The 24013-nt window shown below is 42.6% G+C and overlaps 1 protein-coding gene across 3 annotated transcripts in view; it reads right to left on the bottom strand.

Annotated features, from left to right (window-relative positions):
- Positions 1-246: 246 nt before the first annotated feature.
- SEZ6 (seizure related 6 homolog) overlaps positions 247-24013 on the bottom strand; it is a 226182-nt gene continuing 202415 nt past the window's right edge. For 2 of the 3 annotated variants that reach the window (XM_085859810.1, XM_085859812.1), the window contains 8 exons: positions 23521-23717; positions 13430-13624; positions 13134-13325; positions 7701-7895; positions 7389-7427; positions 3572-3689; positions 3252-3354; positions 247-2215 (listed from right to left, as the gene is read on the bottom strand). In XM_085859810.1, coding sequence (XP_085715936.1) covers positions 2186-2215; positions 3252-3354; positions 3572-3689; positions 7389-7427; positions 7701-7895; positions 13134-13325; positions 13430-13624; positions 23521-23717 — 1069 coding nt within the window. In that variant the 3' untranslated portion in view covers positions 247-2185. Of the gene's footprint in view, positions 2216-2874; positions 2931-3251; positions 3355-3571; positions 3690-7388; positions 7428-7700; positions 7896-13133; positions 13326-13429; positions 13625-23520; positions 23718-24013 lie in introns of all 3 variants that reach the window. The other variant, XM_085859811.1, reaches the window with a different exon arrangement.

Here is a 24013-nt window from a genome sequence, read left to right as displayed (position 1 = left end):
AAGGGGTTAAAATGCATTTAATGTCCATTCAAATAATCTACTGACCGTCTCACAGATGCCCTGAAAAAAGATCTTCCTGCAGTTCACACAACTACAGTTGCAAGGAAATAATTATATTTGTTGAGAAATATTCTTTTTCAAGATATCATTGTAAAGAAAATCTCTATCATATGATTTCAAGATATCATAGTTTAAACAAAGAGAGCAACTGAAATTGTGCAGGGAAGGCAAACTGATGTAACGCAGTGATTCACCATGTTTTTATTATAAACAATGATCACACAAAACAAATGTTCATGATCAAGTGCTGGCCACCAATGCCATTTCACAGGTCGAGCAGCAAGGGGTGAGATGGTTGAGGGGAGGGAAGGGGGCGTGGAGGGGGGGGGGAGGAGGCGTTAGAGTCTGGACTCAATCAATGTTAGCAATGTTAGCAAGGGAGAAAAATATGGAAGGGAAGGAACACTTTTGGAGGGAAGATGGAAATTGTGGAACTTCCATGAAGGGGGAAATAGCATCTCAAGCCAAATGCTGCATTATCGGCCTCCTCGGCCTACATCAGTCATTTTGTGTCGTCGGCATATTCAACAGTTCAAAAAGCGCTAAAAGTGCGCCCACACAAATAAATACGTTTAAACAAGCTCGGAGGATAACAACAAATTTGATGGTGCATAATGATCGCACAATAGAGCACTGAGAGTAGGGCAGTGCTTGGAATATGTGAAAAGAACAAAAGTCCCGTCGCACAATCAGGGACGAGCGACAGCGGTTCTTGTTTTCCTACACTAAGGACCATTGAGATATTTAGCAGCACTATCGCGAATGTATATCCATGTACACAAACACAGCGAGAGCGATATAAATGGTGTTATTGCACGGTCCAGGGAGTAGCACACGAGTGGGCCCGGTCATAACATGAGAGCACGTTGTTGGTTTCGTCCACTAATCACAATCTTTTAAAACACCCAAACGTATTTTCCACACTCATCAAAATTCTACACCTGTTTATGTAAACTAAGTGGTAAATTCGTCCAGTGAAACAACATAGAATCTGCTTTACTTTTCTCATTCATTATCCCTTTGATTTTTTTTTAAACGCATTGAGTGCAAAATTTCAACGTCTTTTTCTTGTTTAATCCCGTGAACCTAATGTGCCTCACCCTTGCCCTCCTAAGCTAGCACAGGTTGATGTCTAATTGTTTTTGAGCCATTAATATCCTTGGGTTTGAAGCAACATATGTACCAATCCTTCAGCAAATGAAAATACAATAATAAACCAAGAATTAAACGAGTGCAGGCTCTGTGGCACATACAGCGTCGGGGAGCTGTTGCTTCGGCATTATGGAATGGTTGATGCGTGTTATGATGGTGAGGCCTTGCTTATTTTTTGTGAGTTTTTGGTGTGTGTGCATGCAAGGGAATACGAGCTTCCAACATGTGTGCAAAGACTGCCAATGAAAAAGATACCACGTGAATAAAACATACAAACCAGGTTGTTTGTGCACCTTGAAATTAAATTCCAAACCTAGTGTCAATTTTTTAACACTGCCACGGCCGTGATTGGCACTTTTCAAATACCCGCCATGTTGAGGGCAAAGACGAGCAGCTGTGCAATTAAACTTAACACTCGAGCAAGGAAAAGCTTTGGGAGGAGGGGGGGATCAGGATAGGGTGCGTGCTGATAGCAAGTCAGAATCATAAATACACGGCGGAGCATACGCGTTACTCTTCGCGGAAACACTAGTTCCGAAAGTAAAGGGCTTGTCATGGGTGCAAGCTCGTAAGGGTAGGGGAAGAGGAAGTACAAACTTGTACAGCAGAATAATCTTGAGGAATAGAGAGAAGGAAAGGTGGAGGCCATATCTGCACGTGGGAAATGTGACAAGACCGGACCACAAAAGGAAAAGGAAAGCAAATGAGAAAAGGGGAAGGAATGGTGTGAGAATTATTGGTGAAGGAGGAAATGGAGAATTTAATAATTGGAAAACAAAGGTGGGACATCATAAAATATGGAGTGGGGGAAAGAAGAGAAAGACACAGAGAAAAGAGAAGAGAAGAGAAGAGAAGAGAAGAGAAGAGATAGATATACTTTACGTGCAGTCATGCCGAAGCAAACGAACAAAGCAGTGTATGGTAGAGGGCCAGGGCAAGGGTGTGGGCTCAAGCCGGCTTGTATGTCCTCATCTTAAATGGAGACTTCATATTCTCGAGTGTCCTGACAAAGAAAGAGAGATGGAGTCTCATTACAAATATGTCCAGATGACACGTCCTAGTGTAGGTTTAATACTTGACAGGTATCCCATCCCATCCCATCTGGCCATACAACCTTTTCCAACCCAGAAATTGGCTTACTGAAGTGTAACATCAGGAAAAGGCAGCCTGAATGCCAATATTTTACAATCCATATACATTTTATGTTGTGAATGAGAAATAGAGTTGTAGGAGGGGAGGGTGTGGTGGATTCTACCATTTTGCACTTGTAGAGAGCCCTTCAGATCGACACAAGAGCTGAGGTTAGAGGGAACGTTACGCTCGTAGAACACAACAAAAGGAAGGCAGACACTGTTCTACACAAAGAGAAAAAAAAACTTAAATGTTTTAGCGACAAATTGAATCATTCATTACAAAAGCTTTTACATTACAGCACCGCTAGTGATTCGTATCACTCTTACATAACAAGTCGTTTCACCTGCCAGAGGGCAGTTCAGTACATTTGCTGTGAGAGTGTATTAAATATCAAGGCACTCAAAAAGGATGTTAATGAGAGCACGGATAACAAAGACAATTACAAATGACTGATGGGTTTCCCGAGCTGAGACAATGATTTTTTTTTTCACAGAGCATGGACATTGGCAATGCAAACTAATCACTCACTGCAGGGAAGCAAAAATGGAAGAACACAATCAGGAGGCAGCGTCCGCTTTGATGGCCTGACAAAGATGGGGAGACACGTGCACACGTACACACAGCCGGGAGATGATGAATGAGGATGGGCTCGGTCGCATTTCGAAGGCAGGTCATCAGATGTGCATATTCATGCGCAATGAAACCGAATAGACAGTGTGACATACGGGATAACTAAGCAGTCTGACAGTAGCCCACTAGCTCCATTTTTATACCTGAAAACCCCTTTTGACCATAGGCCTCAAACATTCCCCTTTGAAAACCTCTCCCCTTACTGTCCCCTCTTCCCATAAAGGCAAGTGGACCGCATCAGATTGGTGCATGTAGTATAGTATGTTCACACGTACTCCCACTTCATACACAGGGTTGTCAAACAAAGCCTCCTCAGGCAAGCGTGCATACGAGTGTGAGTGCGTCAGCGGCACACGCAGTGTTGACTTTCCACGCAGCCTGAATGTGGGAACAGCAACGCATCAGAGCACCGTATTAGTCTTAATTAGTCTGGGAGCATCGAAAATGAAAATAAATAACCATGTACAAACCTCAACTTGAAAATACATTTTCTTTCTAAAGCCTCGTGTAAAAATTTTTTGGAATTTCACTTTTAATAAACGGACGGCTCATCAAAGCAATTTGCTACTTTGGGTGTGATCGGATGCATATGTACTTGGTGATGTATATGTAGATCCCTCCAATCAGGAAACCGATGATGACGACCGGGATGGTGATCGCCATGACGACGTCACGGCTTGACCTCTTACTGCCCGAAGCAGTCGTCTTGGCCACTGCATGCACGAAGGGAGAATTGGTCCAAGCCAAGGTGACCGGAAGTCAGTTTGACAATGGTAAAATGATGCACAGTACCACCAGGCATGTTCTGTGAGTGTTTCCGCACAAAGACGGAAGTGGCTGTTCGTAGACAGAAAATTCACGTTATCAGAAGCTTTCAATAAATTTCAATACTGTACACCGTTCTGAAATACACATTTAGTTTTTATACATTTCAGTGTGACCACTCCTCATTTTCATAAATGCCACGATGAGCCAATGAAAAAAGCCAAGAATTTACAAGGTTTCGGAAAAGCGATGATAATAGAAAACCTATAGAAAACCAAGATGCCAAGATCTTGTGAAAAAAAGCCAAGGAGTGGTCACACTGATACATTTGAGTCATGGTCGATTGTGCTGTATGTCGCACGTGGCTGTGGGTTAGCGTCAGTTCTCGTACAGGTGTGGCAGAACAGGAATTTGGAATTTTTTCAACGTTCCGGTGATATCTCGCCGATTACTTTTGCGATCTAACCGTGGGATCTTTAACGGCCACCAACTCATGCTGGCGGTCGGGATGCCCTCGTTCTGAGGGATGGTTCACACATTGATGTCTGGCCCTGCATGCGAAACACCACGAGGACAGTTTATATCTGGGTCGAGATCCGAACAAACTTCGTACGTACTAAATTGAATATTCGGACTAATGATGGAATCCAATGTTGATTCATCACCTGTCATTTTAAAGGGGAACCCAAACGCCAATTTAATTATTTTTCTGAAAACCATCGAAAATCATTAATCACGGTCTAATTCGATGGAAAAATGTGCATGCCGAGCTCAGATTCTGAGATTCCGATACTGATTCCACCGTCATTAGCAACTGAAGGCTCTCAGCATGTTGAAACTGATCAGTGGGATTTTGAAGAAACTATTGGAGGCAAAATTAGTGATGGAAACGCTTTCAGGGGAAATTGTGGAGCCGTATCATTTCGAGCCTTATGCGAGCGATTCAGAGGAAGAAGGTGGAACTGAAGATGGAGATGCTAGTGAAGATGAAAACGCCGGTCGCATGTTAAGTAGAGCTTAGTAGGTTTTACTTTCTGTTCAAGTGGAGGTTTATAAGGGAGGAATTTTGCATTAAGTGATGAATCGGTTTATATATTACTCGAGCAGAAATACCCTTGGACACTGCAGACAAAATTTGTGACAAAAGCTTTGTCCCACCGTCGCAGGCTGACCAGGAGTCTTGTACGTTACAGGATCGCCCCGTTTCATACTTCCCCCGGATGCCGTTTGTGCCCATGCCGTGTCCCACCGTCATGTCCGTGAGATGTTGATGTCGCGCCCCAATGGAGGGGGTGTGGGGCTATGGTGGAGAGGAGGTGTGGGGTGGTGGTGGTGGGTATTGTTGGGGTGATGGTTGATAGGGGATTGTGGTGGGATGGTTAAGGGTGGCACTCTGAAGGTTTTAGCGTCCCCGGTCAAATCCTCCCGGAGGAGTAGATGATGACACATATGTACATAATTTCTCTCCACTATAAGTAGATGGTGGTTCATTTGATTTGTGGAAATTTGTGTTGATAATTGATAATTATTTTTAGGTGCTCTTGAGGTAACTGCCAGGCAATGGCAACAGGTGTTTGAGTCACCACTCATATTGTCCGTGTGTATGTGCTGGTAGCTGGATAAATATGGTGTTTCAGTTTTGAGTGACGGCTGTTTCTTCCACTTAATCGTGGGGATGGCATCCTCTCTCAATCTTGGTGGATAATCCTCTCAAAAGGAGAGAGTGGGGATGGAGGGAGGGATAGAGGGGGAAAGAGTTGAGGCCCGAAAGTCACATTTTACATTATGTGGATTTCCATGGGTTCTTGCTGGTCTATATATAATGGAGCAAGTGGATGTCCAGCCACAACTGACATGACTGTATGTCTCTTAACTACGTACTGCCTGAACGTGAGTTGCACCGTGACTACATCTATTAATTACGTACCGTTGGAATTACGAAGGCATTAGTGAGGTTATGCGTAGGGGTAGGTTGAGATGGTTCGGGCATGTGGAAAGGATGTGGTCAGGTAGTTGTGTGAAGAGGTGTATAAATATGAATGTGAATGGAAGAAGAGCTCGAGGCCATCTGAGGATATCATGGGATGTGTTGCTGAGAGATGATCTTAGAGTTAAGGGCCTAACAAGGGGGCAAGCAAGGAATCGTGCAGCCTGGAAAGCAGCCATTAGGTGAACCACGACTTTCACATGCAAGCATGGAAACGGCCGTGAGATGATGATGATGATGATAATGATGATGATGAAATATACTTTTTATACCTTCAAGCCTTTTGACTGCTTAGGCCTAAGACATATTTGCCACGGCGGCCGTGGGGTCTCCAAAATCAATGGCCACTAGCAATTATACGGCGGCCGCAGTATTTCCACGGTCACACAATGTAGCAGTCACATATGTTTTTATTTTTCGGGTAGCCGCACGGCGTATTTATAAATTGTGGAGACCGAAAACGTGGGGGTGCCGTACGGTCTTTGATTTGATGTCACACGGTGACCTTAGGGCGGTCCCTGCGGCGGCCATATAATTTTCAAGGCAGACGCAAGGGGACCGCAGGGGGCCCTAAGGCGAACGTGCGGCCAGACAGAAGGTAACGAGTGGGTTCTTTTTTTTTTTAACCAGTTCTTTTGTTTCGGCTTGTCGAATTGCTACGGCGAACGTATAAATGAAAAAAGTTATAACTCCGTGTTATAATTCCACGGCGACCCTACGGCCTGTAAAAGATAGCCATACGGCGTAGGGCTACCCTGAGGCCACCTCAGAAACTCTGCGGCTGCCGCACGTTTCTGTCAATTCGGGGGGGGGGGGGGTACGGCCGCCGTATCCTAGCCGTAGAGCAAATGTGACTTTGGCCTTAAGCATTTGAAGACTCTTTAAGACCCTCAAGAAATGTTAGACCCTTTATATGTCATTCGACATTCACCTACTTTAGACCCCTTAATCACCTGTATACCTTGAGACTCTTTAAGACACCCTAAGAGCCATTAAAACCCTTATTCACTTAAGACCCTGCAGGCACCATAGACCCCTTACACCTCGAAGACTCTATAGATCCCGCTAAAGCCTTTCAAACCCTTAGACCCATAAGACCCTTTACAAAACAAAGACCCTGTGGACCCCTTTAGAAGCCTTAAACCCCTTGGAACCCCAAGACCCTTTAGATCCCATTTGACCCTTTAGAACCCTGAGAACATGAAGACCTTTTAAAACCTTTCGGACTCTTTATACCCTTTATAACCATAAGACCCTTGAGACCTCATAGAACCCGAAGACAATATATAATCCGAGGACCCTTTAGAATATTTAGACTTCTAAGACCCTAAATGTCACATAATGCAGTCTGACGACTGCCCTCCATTTGGAGGATAGGGAACACACACACACACACACACACACACACGTCATTCAAACGTTTACTATCAGGAATGTTATCATGATGAGGTAATACAAAAATATTGGTCAGTTCATAGCGCTCCAAAGGTGCAAGTCAAAAGGCCAATAAAAATTCGAATACTCCTTAAATGTCCACTTATATTGTCAAAATGGGCGAATCCCTGCTCGCTCTGATAGGGTCCACCAAGTCAGCGGTTCTTCATTTTTTTTACTTTTACTCCACCACTTTTTGGGGGCATTCATGGAGTCACATAGGTACCTTCTGCTTGGGATTCAGGGTGCTGCTCCATGTAAGCTTCTGTCAGACAATGGCACAGAGGTGTGGGAGAGAATATGAGAAGATTAACATCGATTTGGGAATGTTAAGAAAATTTAAAAACAAATCTTAAATTTAACAGCCCATGAGAGGGTTATGGGTGTAGTTACACGGTAACACATTTAGAATCGCTCGGCAATTGCAAATGGCTGCTTAAGCCCAAGTAACATGACATAGCTGATAAAACGGAAGATACCAAAGGAAATGGTTGTGTCATGCATGACAGATTAAGGCAACTGCACGCATAGGACACACCCTGGCAGCGCGGTTTCGTGCCACTCCATCTGGAGGGGTGTCCTGGCAAGCAGCGCATGCTAACATCTCCCACCAGCTGGTAGCCATCGAAGCACGAGAAGCGTAGCAGTTCTCCGGGCTGGTAGAGACGCTTGTATAGTAACTGGTAGCCATTTTCCGGTACGCCGGGGTTCACACACGGTTCAAATACCTCAGCTGCAGAAAGGCAATAATAGCAACAGCGAGGAAGTGATGGGTGGGTGGGTTAAAAATTATGGCATACAAAAGGAGCGCCCAAAAATCAATGACTTTTTCTTACCAATTGCATGTACCCAGATGTAGGAAAATCAAAATCTACTCTTTCTGTGCTTTGTCCCTCCAAATTTCTGCAGGGTGCACACAGTCCATAAACCCCCTTCTTGTGAATGACCTAAATCCAGGATCACTGCTCACCTCCACTCATTTGTTCCTCTTTTTCCCAACTGTGGAACCAACTTCTATATTCTCTTCAATCGCATTCTTCCCTCCAGGTCTTCAAGACAGCTGCTCACAACCATCTCAGATCATCCCCAATCCAAAACCATGATCTTTTATACCCTCATTAACCCACCCCACCCCAAGCCCTCCTTATAAATTTCCAGTTTTTTCCTCCTGAGAGTTTCCTTCTGTATCCATCTTGTCCACCCAATGCATCCTCTCCTGCCCCCATTCCTCCCGATACCTATTGTTTGTCTAAGTCTCCCTCTATATTGTCCTTCAACTCCGCTGTTGGTGCCCCCCCCTCCTCCCCCCTCTCTCTCTCTCTCTACTGTTCCTTTTGTCATGTTATGTTCTGATCCGTTCAGTGTAGTAACACTTCCACAAGCCTCGACTCTGTGTACAAAAATAGCTTTGCTCGTCTTGGACAATGAAGAGCATATCATCAGTACAACTACTTGACTATCTCCACGCCAGCATTAAAACCTTGTAATACAAGAATAACCAAACTCGGCGGGTGTAATGGTTAGAGTGTCCGCTCTGAGTCTGGGAGGTCGTTGGTTCAAATCATGACTGAGTCGTACCAAAGACTTTAAAAACATGGTCATGTGCTGCTTCCTTGCTTGATGCTCAGCATGAAAAGGATAGAGTACGGATGAACAAAACTGGAAGGTGATGGCAAACCACCCAGTACAACCCTTGCCAAGAAAATGCTTTGGCAGTACAAATGCTCTGAGAAGAGTATGGGTTCGTACAACAAATCAAATCAAATACAAGAAGAATAATTATTTGGGGTGTTTCCAATTAATCAAGCAAACTGCCTCGGGTGGTGATAAACTAGGGATGGTCCTGATGAGATTCGCCGGATGTTTGATTTATAAGGGCAATTTAGACTTTTGTGTGCTTAAATCGTGGCCATACTTGAATGTAGTGGAGGGTTAGGGGGAACGTTCAAAACGGAAGATTTAATAGAATCCGATTATTGTGCAATTTTAAACTTTTATATCCGTTTTATGAAAATGCACCATAAGGCAACAATTGAAAGTTCATCACATTTTGCAGGATATTCAGTGGAGGCAGCAATGTCTTGCCTGTGTGAGTCCTTGGTTTTTCTTAGCCCCCTTTTGGACGAAGTCCGAAACGGGGGGCTTATGGATTTGGTCTTGATTTCTGTGTCTGTGTGTGTGTGTGTGTGTGTGTGTGTGTGTGTGTGTGTGTGTGTGTGTGCATACGTGCGTGTGTGTCCACAACCATATATCGGACATGTATGGACGGATTTTATTCGTACTAGGCAAAAAGACAACACATGATGCTATACATAAGCACATAATTTTGTTTTGCGATGCGATGAAAGATGGCTGACTGGCGGCCATTTTAGTTGTAAACCCCTCCCCCTCCCCCCCCCCCCAGTGTCAGTCAAACACGCCCTCAACCATTTTTCAGACAAGCATTTACCGATGGTGTTTAAACTTGGCAAACAGATGAGGAATGATGCCTTGCATATGGAAATCATTTTTTAACCGACATCAGATCCAAGATGGCTGACTCGCAGCCATTTTAGTTGTAAAAAACCTGATGTCGAACACATCCTCAACAATTTCTTGGACATGCATTTACCGATGTTGTTCAAACTTGGCACACAGATGAGGAATGATGGTGCACATATGCACGTCATGCTTCTTTCGAGATCAGATCCAAGATGGCCGACTGGCGGCCATTTTGTCACTTAAATGTGTCCCCAACCATTTATCAGACTTGCCTGGTCCGATTTTGTTCAAACTTGGCAGAAGCACAGTACGTGATGTCATACATGTGCACCTCAATTTATTTTGTGATCTGATCAAAGATGGCTGACTGGTAGACTGACAGCCATTTTAATTGTACATAAATATGGGCTATCCTTTTACCTCCCGCGCATCAAAATTAATAAAATAATGGGGGCTATGACATTTTATGTCTTTTTGTGCTTGTTTTGTCTGGAAGATGGAAGAGCAGAACAACATTGGAGGGAAGCCAAAGTTGGGTGAAGAAGAGACAGGTGGATAAGAACATATGGGTGCACCATAGCATGGGAGTAATGGCAAGTGAAAGGTGTAGAACAGAGGTAGAAATAGGTAAGACCATGAGCCATGAGGTGGAGAGAGTCTGATGTGTAAAGACACAACAAGAAATAAGAAGAGACGATACACATGAAAAGATGGTTTCAGTAGGAAAGGTGGGGGGAGGGGAGAGGGGAATAGCGAAAGTGAACATTCGATTATTAAAGATGACGTTGCTGGCACCCCAGAGTGCTCTGGGAAGTAAGTGACATCACTTCCCCCAATCTCAGTGGCTTTTTTAGGTCCTCGTGGAGGATCTCTAAGTCTTACTCACGTTGTTGTTCTTCATCTTCTTCTTGTGGACTTTTTTTTTCACAAAGTTTTCATCGAAACTTCCTGAAACTTGGTATATATATATATATATATATATATATATATATATATATATATATATATATATATATATATATATATATATATATATATGTGTGTAAAAACACCCTGCACAGACAGTAACCATCTCCGATTTTGAAAATTCCTCCTAGAAAAAAAGTTATGACGTCAAAATATCTCCGCTAATGGAAATCGCCTAAAAAATTATCTCCGAAACTAGGCAAGCTTTTTGAATTCTGTTTGCGGGAATTGAACAGGGCATTAGCAGAGATGAATTACCGCACATATGATACATCACTATGACGTCATATCAATTTTTATGACATCATTCCTATTTTTTGTTTCACAACCCAGAGTTTTCATCGGATCTTCGTGAAACTTGCCATGTATATGCAGAAAGCCCACGCGCAGGCAGGAACCATCTCCGATTTTGGAAATTCTTCCTAGAAAAAAAGTTGACGTCATAATATCGCCGCTAATGGAAATCGCCTATACCATCATCTCCGAAACTAGGCAAGCCGTTTGAATTTTGTTTGCGGGAATCAAGCCGGGCATTAGCACAGATAATTTATCGCAAACCTGATACATCACAATGATGTCATATTCGTTTTTATGACGTCATCATTAAGAGGACGAGGATCTTATTTGTTAAAGTCAAGTCTGGTGTTATCTCAAGTATCTGTCTGCATGTATGCGTGATTGTCGGAGCTTCTCCACAAGCCTTAGAGCCTGGTAAAAAGTAAAACAAAAAACAAAAAAAACCCATAAAACAGTGGGAATGAATGTGTGTGATAAACAGAGCTCAGGGACAATCAATTATTAGAAAATGTTATTTCAAGGTATTGCAGGATTAAACCTGAATGGCACTCGGTAGAGTGCATACCTCTGCACTCTACCATAACAAGCTGAATAGTTTACGTTTTGTAGCCCACTGATAGGCTCAATCTGCATCCAGACATTTACCAAATTCTAATCAGCTTGTTCTTATCACTTACCCAACTCATCCACCAAGTTCCATCCTAATCTGTCAATAACTTTGTGAGATATCATGCTTTATAAAGTTTTTATCCGTATCTCTCAATGGTGAAGAATCACATAAAAACTTAAAAAAACTCGTGTCCGGATCAGGATCTGGATCTTCACCATAATCGAATAGTTTGTCCTTGTCACACACGAGACCTGTCCACCAAGTTTCATTCGAATCCGTCCATAACTTTTTGAGATGTCCTGTTCACAGACAGACAAACTGACAGGCTTGAAAATATAACCTCCATCCACCTTTGGTGGCAAAGGTAATAACTTCATCAAGAGCAGATTTTCTTGTTTCAAATAATAACAAAAATAGACAAAATCTCAGCTCATGGAAAAGCGTTTTGACAAAAGGGTAAAATCCAATGCACTGATAGTGGTTCGACACACAGATGTAACAAGGGGATGAAAAAAGAAGAGGAAAGAGAAGAGGAGAGATAACATAACAACCTTCCAGTAAAAGAGGAGGGTTAATGAGGTGATAAAAGATCACAGGTAGGGAAGAAGGGTGAGGTTGTGGTGTATGCCATCTTGAAGCTGTGTACGGAAGAGTGTGACTGAACAGACCGAAGAAAGAGATTACACGAGAGTGGGAGAAGAGAGGAACAAAGGTGTTAATGTTATCAGTAAAAAAAACAATAAAAAAAATTCAGCAGATGAAGCATTTTATTAAAATTACTTTTCTATCTCAAAAGCAATATCAGAAAGATATATTTTTGTTGGCCCATATTTCAATTAAATATGCAGTACAGTTGAACAAGCAAACGAGAAGAAAGAACAAAAATCAATTTTAAAAATGACAGCAGCGAAGACTGGTCGTTGAGAGAAAGGAAGCAACATTTGAACTGAGCAATGGTTGAGCAAAATTGGAGACCTTGTTTTTTATACATATAATCTAAGTCTCGATGTGGAGCTCACTCACACACACACACACACACACACACACACACACACACACACACACACACACACACACACACACACACACACACACACACACACACACACACACACACACACACACGACTGTAAGACGAGACAAACACAGCCACTGAGCTTGGGAAAAGTGCCATCACTTGCCAGGGCACTCTGGGTACCAACGACATCACAACAATGGTGCCACTTTTCTCTCTGCACTCAGTGGGGCATTTCCTAAGGAAGAATTTCCTCCTCCCCATGGATGCCACCCAATGGGGATTGTCCATGCTCTTAACCTTTTAAATGAAGAAGGCCAAGTAAGAAAGTTGCATGTACCATTTTTAGGCTTTGGTATGACTTTGCTGGGGTTTGAGCCACCGTCCTCCCAGACTCGGAGCAGACGTTCTCACCATCACACTCCCGAGTCGCGTCACTTCGAGTCGCCGAGTCTAATCTGAGTCGCTTATCGTCAAATGTTCAAACTTCTCGTTTATACAAAAACTTGGCAAAAACAGCCACTTTGCTGCACAGACCAAGTGCGTGCAAGGTGCAAACAAGATTGTTGAGACAGCAAAAACGCCGAGCGTGCCAAACTCACGGATGCAGCGTGGTGGTGGAGCACTCCATTTTGGCGTGCCCGTATCACGAGCATGGCACGTGAGCAGTGAGGCACCCTCCATGAGGTAGCCCCGGTCACAGGCGTACTGCACCGTGGCACCCACGAGGAAGCGAGAGTCTGAGATGATGCGCCGCCCATGCTCAGCTACTCCAGGATCTGTGCAGTACTGGACTACACCCGAAGGGAGTGCAAATGGATATATATAACCACGGATTTCCTCAGCTCACCTATAAAGACATCAACAAGCACAGAATTATGCAAACCAAGGGACCAACCTCGCTGGCAAGTCGGTGGCTCGGTGCTCCATGACAGATCCCACTGGCACATGAGGATATCCGTGCCCAGGATGTCAAAGCCTGGTTCACATTGGTATGTTGCCATTGTGCCACGCACCAACTCTGGGTGAGAGAGAGTCTTCCAGCCCCGAGCCACGTCAGGCAGGGGAGGGCACGTGTCATTCCGTGCAACCTCTGGGCAATGAAAAGAAATTGGGGAGAGAACAGCGAGCAGAAAAGGCCAAGCCATTCATTTAATCAATTGCACCGTTCTCCCTCACAAAGTGTTTGCCCACATTACAAGTTTAATTCCTAAATTTCCATGATGCATCTGCATCCGCACACCCTTAAACATCGTATCAAGCCAGTGTCATTTGAGCGTTTTCACATGATGACACAAAATACTGGATGGGTGACCGCACACATTTAGTTTTATGTCGAAGGCTCATTGAGGAAACGAAAACAATTACACAAAAGACTTCGTGTCGAACGTCAACATTTAAATTAACCATGGGGCAAACTTCAACTCTCTGGGTGTAAGGAGCTGTGTGTTTCAGCAAATCACGTGGCTTACTCGTACTTGCACTTACAAGAAAATCATCTGCTGAATTTGAAACTCGCAATTACATTAAAGCAAATTTCTTTGCACAGCAAACGCGTACTTTGTTTTGTGCACAAATTTCAAAAACTGATTTATTCTGATCATGACCACACTTTTTTCACTTTATATGCCACTATTTAAAAAAAAAAAAAAAAAAAAAAAAAAAAATATATATATATATATATATATATATATATATATATATATATATATATATATATATATATATATATATATATATATATATATATATATATATATATATGGGCAATACCCCTGGGCACTCACCTGGTGAAATAATGTTACTGAGGAGTAAGTCAACATGGAACGGAATCAGCAAAATGTACCAATGAACCAATGTTATGGCCCCAATTTTTGAATTGTCATGAACAAACTTTCGTGCATCACGAGTGATGAACGTTGTGGTCCAATTTCATCGGAGTTGTGTGTGTGGGTTCCGAGAAGAAATCAAATACCTCTTTTGGGGGGCAACCCTCCTGTAGTTCCCCCCCATACACCCCTCAGACCCCAATTTTTTAAATGTCGTGAACAAACTTTGGTACATCATGGCTGATGAAGGTTGTGGTCACGTTTCATCAAAATTGTGTGTGTAGTTTCACAGAAGAGGTTTCAAGTGTATACGGACGTACAAGGCGCCACCCCATTAAGCTCCTTGGAAATAAGTTCCAGGTGAGATAACTGGTAACACTCGCTCCCACCGGGAGCGAGATATGTTGTCAATACCCCCTCCCTGCTCGAGGTCCTGCTACTTATCTGGGTGACAAACAGGCGCACGAGTCTTCTTTTAGCATTAGAAACACTCGTTCCCTTCGGGAGCAAAAAAATGGTGCCAATACACGCTCCCTCCTGTAGGGGTCAGTGGTTAAATCACTTGTGCGTTTCTCTGTGTACAGACAAAAATCGCTAGTCATATCCCAATTCTCGCTAGGGGGAGGGGGTTATTTATTGGCCATTACTTGACCCTACACCGAGCTCACATGCAAAATTTGGTGGACATTGGGCCAGCCATTTTCAGTTCTATCATGATCAGACGTACGTGCATACGTATGTATGTACACACATACATTTGCCTTATGCTAGTACGAGCAAATATAACCCGTCGCTTCACTGGCAGGAATTAGGATGGGGGGGTTGGGAGGGGAAGAGGAGCGAGGAGGAGTGGGGGAGCGAGGAAAGGGGAAATACAAAGTGAGGGAGAGCGAGGAAGGGGGTGGGGTGGGGGGAGAGCGAGCCTCACCACATGTCGATATGCACTCTGGGAGGGGCGAGGGAATGAAGAGGGGTGGGGGAGAGAGGGGGTCGTGGGGAAGAGGAAGGGGGTGTTCTGGATATGTGTTTGATAGGGGAATTTGAGAGAAAGCGGGGGTTGGGGGGGCGGAATGGTACCCCTATGCCGGCCTTAGTACAGGATTGAACGAATTGATCCTAGCAGCATTTCTGACTCCTCAAAGAGAAAGCTTTAATTTGTCAAATTTGCACATTCTTTGACACCCCTTCCTCTCCCTGACCTCCAGAGAGTTGTATGGTGGTGGAGGGGGTTTGAGAGGAGGATAGTGTGAGGGAGGGGAAGGGAAGGCAGCATGAGGGTAGAGGAAGGCAGCGTAAGGAGAAGGGAGGCGGTGTAAGGGAAAGAGAAGGAAGGGGAGAGGGAGGGATGGCAGTGTAAAGGTCGGGTAGGCAGTGTACCAGGGCATTACCGGGGCGATAGAACACACCCAAACAGTAACTTTTTCTTTTTAACCGCCGTGTTTGACATAAAACCGGGCGGAAGCATTTAAAAAATAAAACCCATGCTATCTACCTGGCAAAGGCCTGCTTGCATGCCCCCCCACAACCCCCATACGTGTTCCTCCAACCTCCTCACATGTAGGTAGGCACACACCCCATGGAGCGTCATTTGTACCACGTCAGTGTGTACTGTCTACGTACCTTTTTGTTTTCAGCAACTGCTGACTATTAACATATTGCAGCAACAATAAGTATACTTATATTAATAGCGAACGCAGTGAGCTTCATACTCAACGCGTGCACATGAGAGAATAGGAAACAACAACAACAACAACAACAACAACAACAACACAATACCCCTGGCAATTTGGAATCCGTGTCGTTGGCTATGACCCTTTTGCTTCCGGTTTTTGTCATGGGGAATGATGCGTCCCGGGAGATAAAGGCATCGTTGGAGACATGAAAGATAGTCCAGGCAAAATAAGGTTTGATCGGGAACAAATTGCAACAATATTTTTAGCACAATGCATTTCTATGAGGTCCCCACAACACCATACTAAAAGTCCTAAGAAATCCCTGTTGTGGAAATACATCTAATTTGCATAAATCCAATATGGCAGCCAATTATCAATATTGTGCCATATCTTTGCTCACAGATGACATATTTGGATGATTTCAACTTCTAGAATGGGTATTTTGTATACAAGGATGCATTTAGAATACTTTTAAACTTCCCTGGAACAAAATCTCATTTGCATAAATCCAATATGGCCACCAAATATCAATATTTTGCCACATCTTTGCTCTTGGATGATACATTTGAGCCATTTCAACTTCTAGTATATATCTTTTGCATACAAGAATGCATTTAGAGTATTTAACAATTTTCTTGGATGTATTTTGATACACATCTCATTTGCATAAATCCAATATGGCTGCCAAATATCAATATTTTGCCATATATTTACTCTCAGACAACAGGTTTGAGCAGTTTATATTTCTGGAATATTTGAGGGGATCAAAGGTTAAATTTGGGATAGTTTAATATTTTGATTGGATGGGTTTAAATAAAATGATGGATGAATTTAATAAAATCCAATATGGCCACCAAATATCGATATTTTGTGATCAAATTTTGACAGTCACTTCTTTGGCGAGTGTTTCATTGCAGGCATATTAATACCCTGCTGAAGATGCCCATCAAGGTCATCATTATAGTCATCAGTGAAATCTGGTAGCTGTGAGTTGGCACAACTTGTCCCACGGCATTCTCCACAAACAGCACTGCAATGCAGACGATACTTTCTGCATGTGCACCTCTTTGTATTAGTCTGTTTTACAGTTAGAGCAGATGACATCCAGTAGTTTTGATGGGGCTGCAAGCTGTTCAGTTTGTATTGGCAAGCATTGTCCATCCACCATGTGCCATCCCCACTCTTCCGGCTTCATATTGATGCTTCTTCCTTTCCACTCCATCATCTGATAATATACATGGAGGCTGTGATACTTTGCAGCTGCTGAAGTTGGGGGTAGAGGTTGAGGTTCTACATGAGATGTGCTCTTGGAAACCTTCTCACAAAATCACCTGTATCGTAAAGTGTCCAGTCCTTGTTCTTTGGCACCACCATATAATAACACAAGTGCTTTTTCTCCTGCTGCAATAATGTCCTGTTTTGTCACATGTCCTTCTTGACTGAACACCTTAGCTTGCTGACAGAACAGGGCAACACTCTTGATCTTCCTTACTGCTAAACCCTTTCCCAATCCAAACAGGCGAGAAGTTGTATCGCAGCCAAAGATTGCATGGATAAATAACACGTGGTCACAAACATCAGGACCAAGAAATTCCTTAGACTGCTTTATGCACCATATCCTGGTCTTTTTTTGCTGATTGCCTGGGCTCTGGGGCCAGGAGCAAGTCATGTGCATCCAGTTCAGCATGATGCAGTAGGAGGATGAGCAAGTCCGTGTCATCCCCTATCAGGACAGTGTCTTTGATTCTAGCAGATGCAACAGCTGTTTGGACAATGAGCACATCAGCATCATGCTTTGCATGATCTATATTACACCCAGCCTGCTATAGTTTCTCACTGAGATAAACAATAAATCACTGTTTGTTTGTCACATTTTTCAAGAATTCCTCCTTTTTGGACTGTATAACCATTCCACCAGTGAAGTTTACTGTCCTGCCTGAACAAGCCTCTGTCCTTCTCATGTGCGTGGCATCTTTTGTTGTTGGACCGTCTTGGTATCCATCAAAGACAATGGTAGCAGCCCCATATTTATGTGTAACAGATGTGACATAAAGCTGACTGACACTCTCATATGTGGAACCTCTTGGCCATGGAAGACGATGAAGTAGCGCACCACCATCGACAATATACTGGACATTTCCAATTGGTTCTTGTTGCTCCCCTTGCATGGTCTTCCAGAGAACATCGGCAAGGACAGCCTTATTGGCCTGCAGGGGAAGGAAGGAAGATTCAAACAATGCTGGGGGGTAACTACGCAGTTCATATTTGAAGAGAGACTGTAGATCTTCACAGCGCTCCCCAATGGTTACCAGTCTCTGGAAGATCAACTGTGGATCTACCTTCACAGATTCTCCTTTGATCTTGACAGTTGATCTTGAATTAAGTGTCACTGCTCGATCACATTTCCGGAAGGTGAACTCTTCTACAGATTTCCCAACCATGGATGCTAGAATCTTTTCTCCAACTGTTCTTGATCTTTCAACGTTGACTCCTTCCTGGGCTGTCATGCCATTTGCAATGTTAAACAGGGACGGATCCCGTGCGAATGGATCTCTCTCCCTGAGATAGCTGATAAGATCAAGGGTGTCATTGACATCTCTAGCTTGTCTAGCCTTTGACAGGTCTTTGTGCTGGTGAATGGTTTCAAATGAGATGCCACTGAGCTTCTGCATGGCCTCGTTGATATTTGCACATGCTGGCATGGAAAGGACCCACACCAACCGCTGAGTTTCTGTCATTCCTTTTCCTCTTGTCAGGCCTCCATGTGTCTTTATACTTCTCATCAGCACTTACTCAATTGTGAGATCCGTGGATAGTCCTTCCCAGTACCTATCACTGCACCTCACCACATAGTATCCTTTCTCAAATTGCTGATTGACATCTGGATGACTTTCTGGCTGATTAAGCATCATTTGCAGGTATACATATGCAGACTTTGCATATAGCGTGTGTCCGAGATACATCCAATGAAGTTTTTAAGTATTACAAATGCATCCTTGGATCCAAAGATCTCATTATAGAAACTTAAATCACTAAAATACATCATCTGAGAGCAAAGATTTGGCAAGATATTGATATTTGGCGGCCATATTGGATTTATGCAAATGAGATTTTGTTCCAGGGAAGTTTAAAAGTATGCTAATTGCATCCTTGTATACAAAATTCCCATTCTAGAAGTTGAAATCGCTCAAATATGTCATCTGTGAGCAAAGATATGGCACAATATTGATAATTGGCCGCCATATTGGATTTATGCAAATGAGACGTATTTCCGCACCAGGGATTTATTAGGACTTTTAGTCTGGTGTTGTGGGGACCTCATAGAAATGCAATGCGCTAAAAAAATTCTGTTGCAATTTGTTCCCGATCAAGTGAAAAAATGGGCTAGATTGCCTGGACTAAGACCCAAATATCAGACATGGTGTATATTTCCTCCACTGATTTTAATAAAGATATCTCCCACATCATCAAAAAATAATTTTTAATTGTGATTTACGTTATTTGATCGCTGATCCCAAATCCAGGCCGAAGTAACCGGAAAGTGCGTATACAGTTGTGAACAAGTTATAGGTTAGGTCAGACGCAATTGTAAGAAGAATTCTACGTTCGCTTCTAGTATTTATTTTTTTCGATGAGATGCTGTTCTAGGTGGTGTAGTTGTCGTTGTGAAGGTAATGTTGAGGTAATATTCATTTTTTCAGATGAGATCCTGTTCTAGGCGGTGTAGTTGTTGTTGTGAAGGTAATGTTGAGGAAAATTTATTTTTTCAGATGTGATCCTGTTCTCGGCGGTGTAGTTGTTGTGAAAGTAATGTTGAGGTAATATTTATTTTTTCAGATGAGATCCTGTTCTAGGCGGTGTAGTTGTCGTTGTGAAGGTAATGTTGGGGTAATATTAATTTTTTTAGATGAGATCCTGTTCTAGGCGGTGTAGTTGTTGTGAAGGTAATGTTGAGGTAATATTAATTTTTTTAGATGAGATCCTGTTCTAGGCGGTGTAGTTGTCGTTGTGAAGGTAATGTTGAGGTAATATTAATTTTTTCAGATGAGATCCTGTTCTAGGCGGTGTAGTTGTCGTTGTGAAGGTAATGTTGAGGTAATATTAATTTTTTCAGATGAGATCCTGTTCTAGGCGGTGTAGTTGTTGTTGTGAAGGTAATGTTGAGATAATATTTATTTTTTTCAGATGAGATCCTGTTCTAGGCGGTGTAGTTGTTATTGTGAAGGTAATGTTGAGGTAATATTTATTTTTTCAGATGAGATCCTGTTCTAGGCGGTGTAGTTGTTGTTATGAAGGTAATGTTGAGGAAAATTTATTTTTTCAGATGAGATCCTGTTCTCGGCGGTGTAGTTGTCGTTGTGAAGGTAATGTTGAGGTAATATTTATTTTTTCAGATGAGATCCTGTTCTAGGTGGTGTAGTTGTTGTTGTGAAGGTAATGTTGAGGTAATATTAATTTTTTTCAGATGAGATCCTGTTCTAGGCGGTGTAGTTGTCGTTGTGAAGGTAATGTTGAGGGAATTTTTTTTTTCAGATGAGATCCTGTTCTCAGCGGTGTAGTTGTTGTTGTGAAGGTAATATGCAGTAGTGTTATCATGGTTATAGAAATGCACAAATAATTAATTTGATCTATAGTATACCCAATCACACCTTTATGACTAAAAAATTAACAACAAAACTAGAGAGTAAATACTCTAGCAGTTTTACGTCTCCATAATTTCATAATAAAGATATCTCCCACATCATCAAAAAATAATTTTTAATCGTGATTTACATTATTTGATCGCTGATCCCGAATCCAGGCCGAAGTAACTGGAAATTGCAGCATCGAATGTAAGAAGAATTCTATGTTCGCTTCTAGGCTTTGCCTATTCCATAATATTTTGTCATGAAAGCAGATCGCCAAAATGGTAAAAAGAAAAACTACGTATGTAATTGCTGAAAAAAAAAGGACACCTGTGAACTGTATTGTCATGCATTGCAAAAGAGGGTTCGAGAGCACGGTATTGCGCTCAATGAAGTCACACTTGCTGTACATTCCTTAACCTTTTATTCACTCAATATAATTGTCCGAACAGTTGAAAAATTATGTAAGATTAATGCTTTGCATAAATAAATACACCGAGTTATAAAAATGGCTGATTTATTAAAATTTTCAGATTTCATTCCAAATTGAGACACTTATTTTGTCCCCGAGATTGGATTCTCAAATTGGGTCTGATATTTTGATTATACACTTTAATTCATCCATGAGAGAAGGTCGTGTTTCCCAATCAAGGTAGGTTTGAATCGGCTGATCAAAACGGTGAGTTAAGACCCCAGAAAGCTGCCAGAGGGCTGACCAAGGATGACACCTTGATAAAGATAATATAATAAGGCCATTAATTATATTCAAAAGGGGTGTTTAAGTTACCCCAAACACCCAATTTTCATTCATGCACTACCTTGGAGTTCTCTTCATGTGCAGGCTAAGTTTCAGGTTGCTAGGTTTCATGGTTTTGAAGTTATGGACAACACACACACATTTATTATTATAAAAGATGTACCAATAAGCAGAAAAATTAAGCTTTAGTGAGTTCTCTTTTTTTTTTTAGATGATCAAGGCTCATAGAAGAGTGGGGTGATGGAGGGTAAAAAGGCAATGAACTTATAGGATGGTAGTTGAGCTACAGGTGGACACAAGAGGCAAGGGAATGAACGAACAGGAAAAGAGTAGAGAGAAAGGAGGGGAGGAAACGGTATCAGGTAAATGGGATGGGTCAGGTCGGGTTAATGATATAAAAAATAAAACATTGTGGGTATGGATAGGGGATGACAACAGATGGCAGTGCAGTGGATGCTTGAAGCATTGGAGGGAAGAGCGAGACAGAACAGCCTCTGGAAGATGGTTCCATAGATAGATAGTAGTGAGGAATAAAGAGTTGAGGTGTGTCGTCCACCTGGGTTAATGGAAGAATGGAGTTGCTGGAGGTGGCCGGTAGGAAGTGAGAGCAGAGTGAGCAAGACCAGCAGAGAAGCAATATTAAAAGCAGATGTCATTGGCCTGGCTGCGATGCGAGAGCAGCAGAAACTGTGCTTCAGCCTCATCATGCGAGATTCCAATATTTTGAGAGCTTAAAATGCCACATAATCCAGAAAAGAGATGCGGTGCTCGGGCGCGATCCCATAGTGGCAAACAGTAATCTATTGTACAACAGACAAAGGCCTTGTAGACTGTGTAGCTCTGATTTTTCCAAGGAAAAACTTGGCTCATCAGAGGATGCAAAGTCTGTGGCTGGCTTTGGGGGCCAGCTTTGCTCGGTGGTTGGCCCAGACGAGGTCATGGCTGATGATGAGGCCTCCAAGTTCAGACTGAACCTCTTGTGTGGCTGACCATGAAAATAAATAGGTGGGTTTGTTTTAACATCCTTCTCGAGTGATAGGACGAGAGATTTTTCAGGATTGAAGAACATGAATTTCAGTATCTCATCGATTTCAGATCAGCAGACAGTGATGCATCTGCTATTTGTCCCGCAGTGGGATTGGGATATTGTATGACTGGGATATTGGTTTTTCCATCGATTCATGCATACTTCATTCATGCCTGGCCATAATGACCTTTCCTTTAAATTTTCATGCAGCATGGTTTCTCCACAATAGGATCAAATGCACATGATTTCAAATGTGATGTTTCACAGCCAATCTGGGAATCACAAAGAAAGGAGACATGGCTGCTCCACAGAAACTGGGATATTCATAGAAGTTGCATGTATTGATAAACGATGCATATTTTGTTACATAAAGTTGAAATATAAAAACTCGAACAATCAGACGTAGTCACGCTCAGATTTTTAACATCTGCGTTTTGTTTCACTTTAAGGAACATACAATTGGTATGAGTTGACAAGATGGTGTAGAAGAAGCACACCTTCACCTTTTAACCATCTCGCACACCTTCACCTTTTAACCATCTCGTCTGGGTTAAACTCTTAGCATGACGACAAACTGTGTTGCATCACAAAGTGCGTCATCCCTGGGTTGGACGTTAAGCCGGTTGTACCATCTGTTACAATTAGTTGGGAGACGTTAAAGATCCTACGGTGTCTTTCAACGAGGAGTCGGCACCCTGAAAACAATTCGTAATTCCTGCCTCAACCTGCAGGGGAACCTCATATCCGGTATGCTCACACACTCCAGAAATGATGCTTCCTGTGGACACAACAAATAATTTACTCTACCACAAAATGCACATCATATAAAGAGCCACTGCTATCTAAAACTATGCATGAAATCACCATTTATGGCAGTCAAGATGTCACCGATTCATTCAAGATTCGGTCTACATCATCAATACTTAACAGTTGGCCTGATAAGAACCAGAAGTTGATCTATAAGGTAATATGTGCTCAAGTGAGTATTCTTAAGTCAGTTTTATAATTATCATTACATGCAAAGCAAGTGAATACATTTAATCGAAATATTTTCGAGGTGTAAGATTCTCGTACGTACCTGAAAAGTTGATCATGAATCCACGACCACGGCGGGCAGTGACACGTGCAGGATCCGATAGGAATTGTAGCGTCACTTCAGAAGCTGTGCTGTAAGCCCGGAAGCGATGGTGCACACCGGCATATTGGCCCAAAATACGTGCTGTCAGGTCGTCACCATCGTAGATGGTCAAAGAGTCCATGCTGCTGATATCAAGCCTGTCAGAATAGATTATGAGATTTGGAGAGATCAAAAATGACTCCACCACTTTAATTCACATCGATGTTATTTGTCAGAAGTACATTTACTTTTCATAATGAAGACCCCACCGCGGAATATTAATAATCGTGCAGCATTTGCCTGATGTGGAAGCAACCTTTACTTTCTGGATTGAGTTTTTAAGAGTCATGCATGAATGATGAATCATTTCCACAGATAGGCACATGACCCTCTCCAAGGTCATTAATAAGCCAGCTGGGTGTTTACTTAGGCCTAAGTCACATTTGCTCTACGG

This window comes from Eptatretus burgeri, chromosome 16 (genome assembly GCF_056783735.1).
Source record: "Eptatretus burgeri isolate ZD-2024b chromosome 16, Ebu_testis_v1, whole genome shotgun sequence".
NCBI lineage: Eukaryota > Metazoa > Chordata > Myxini > Myxiniformes > Myxinidae > Eptatretus > Eptatretus burgeri.
This window is presented reverse-complemented; position numbering and strand designations above follow the sequence as displayed.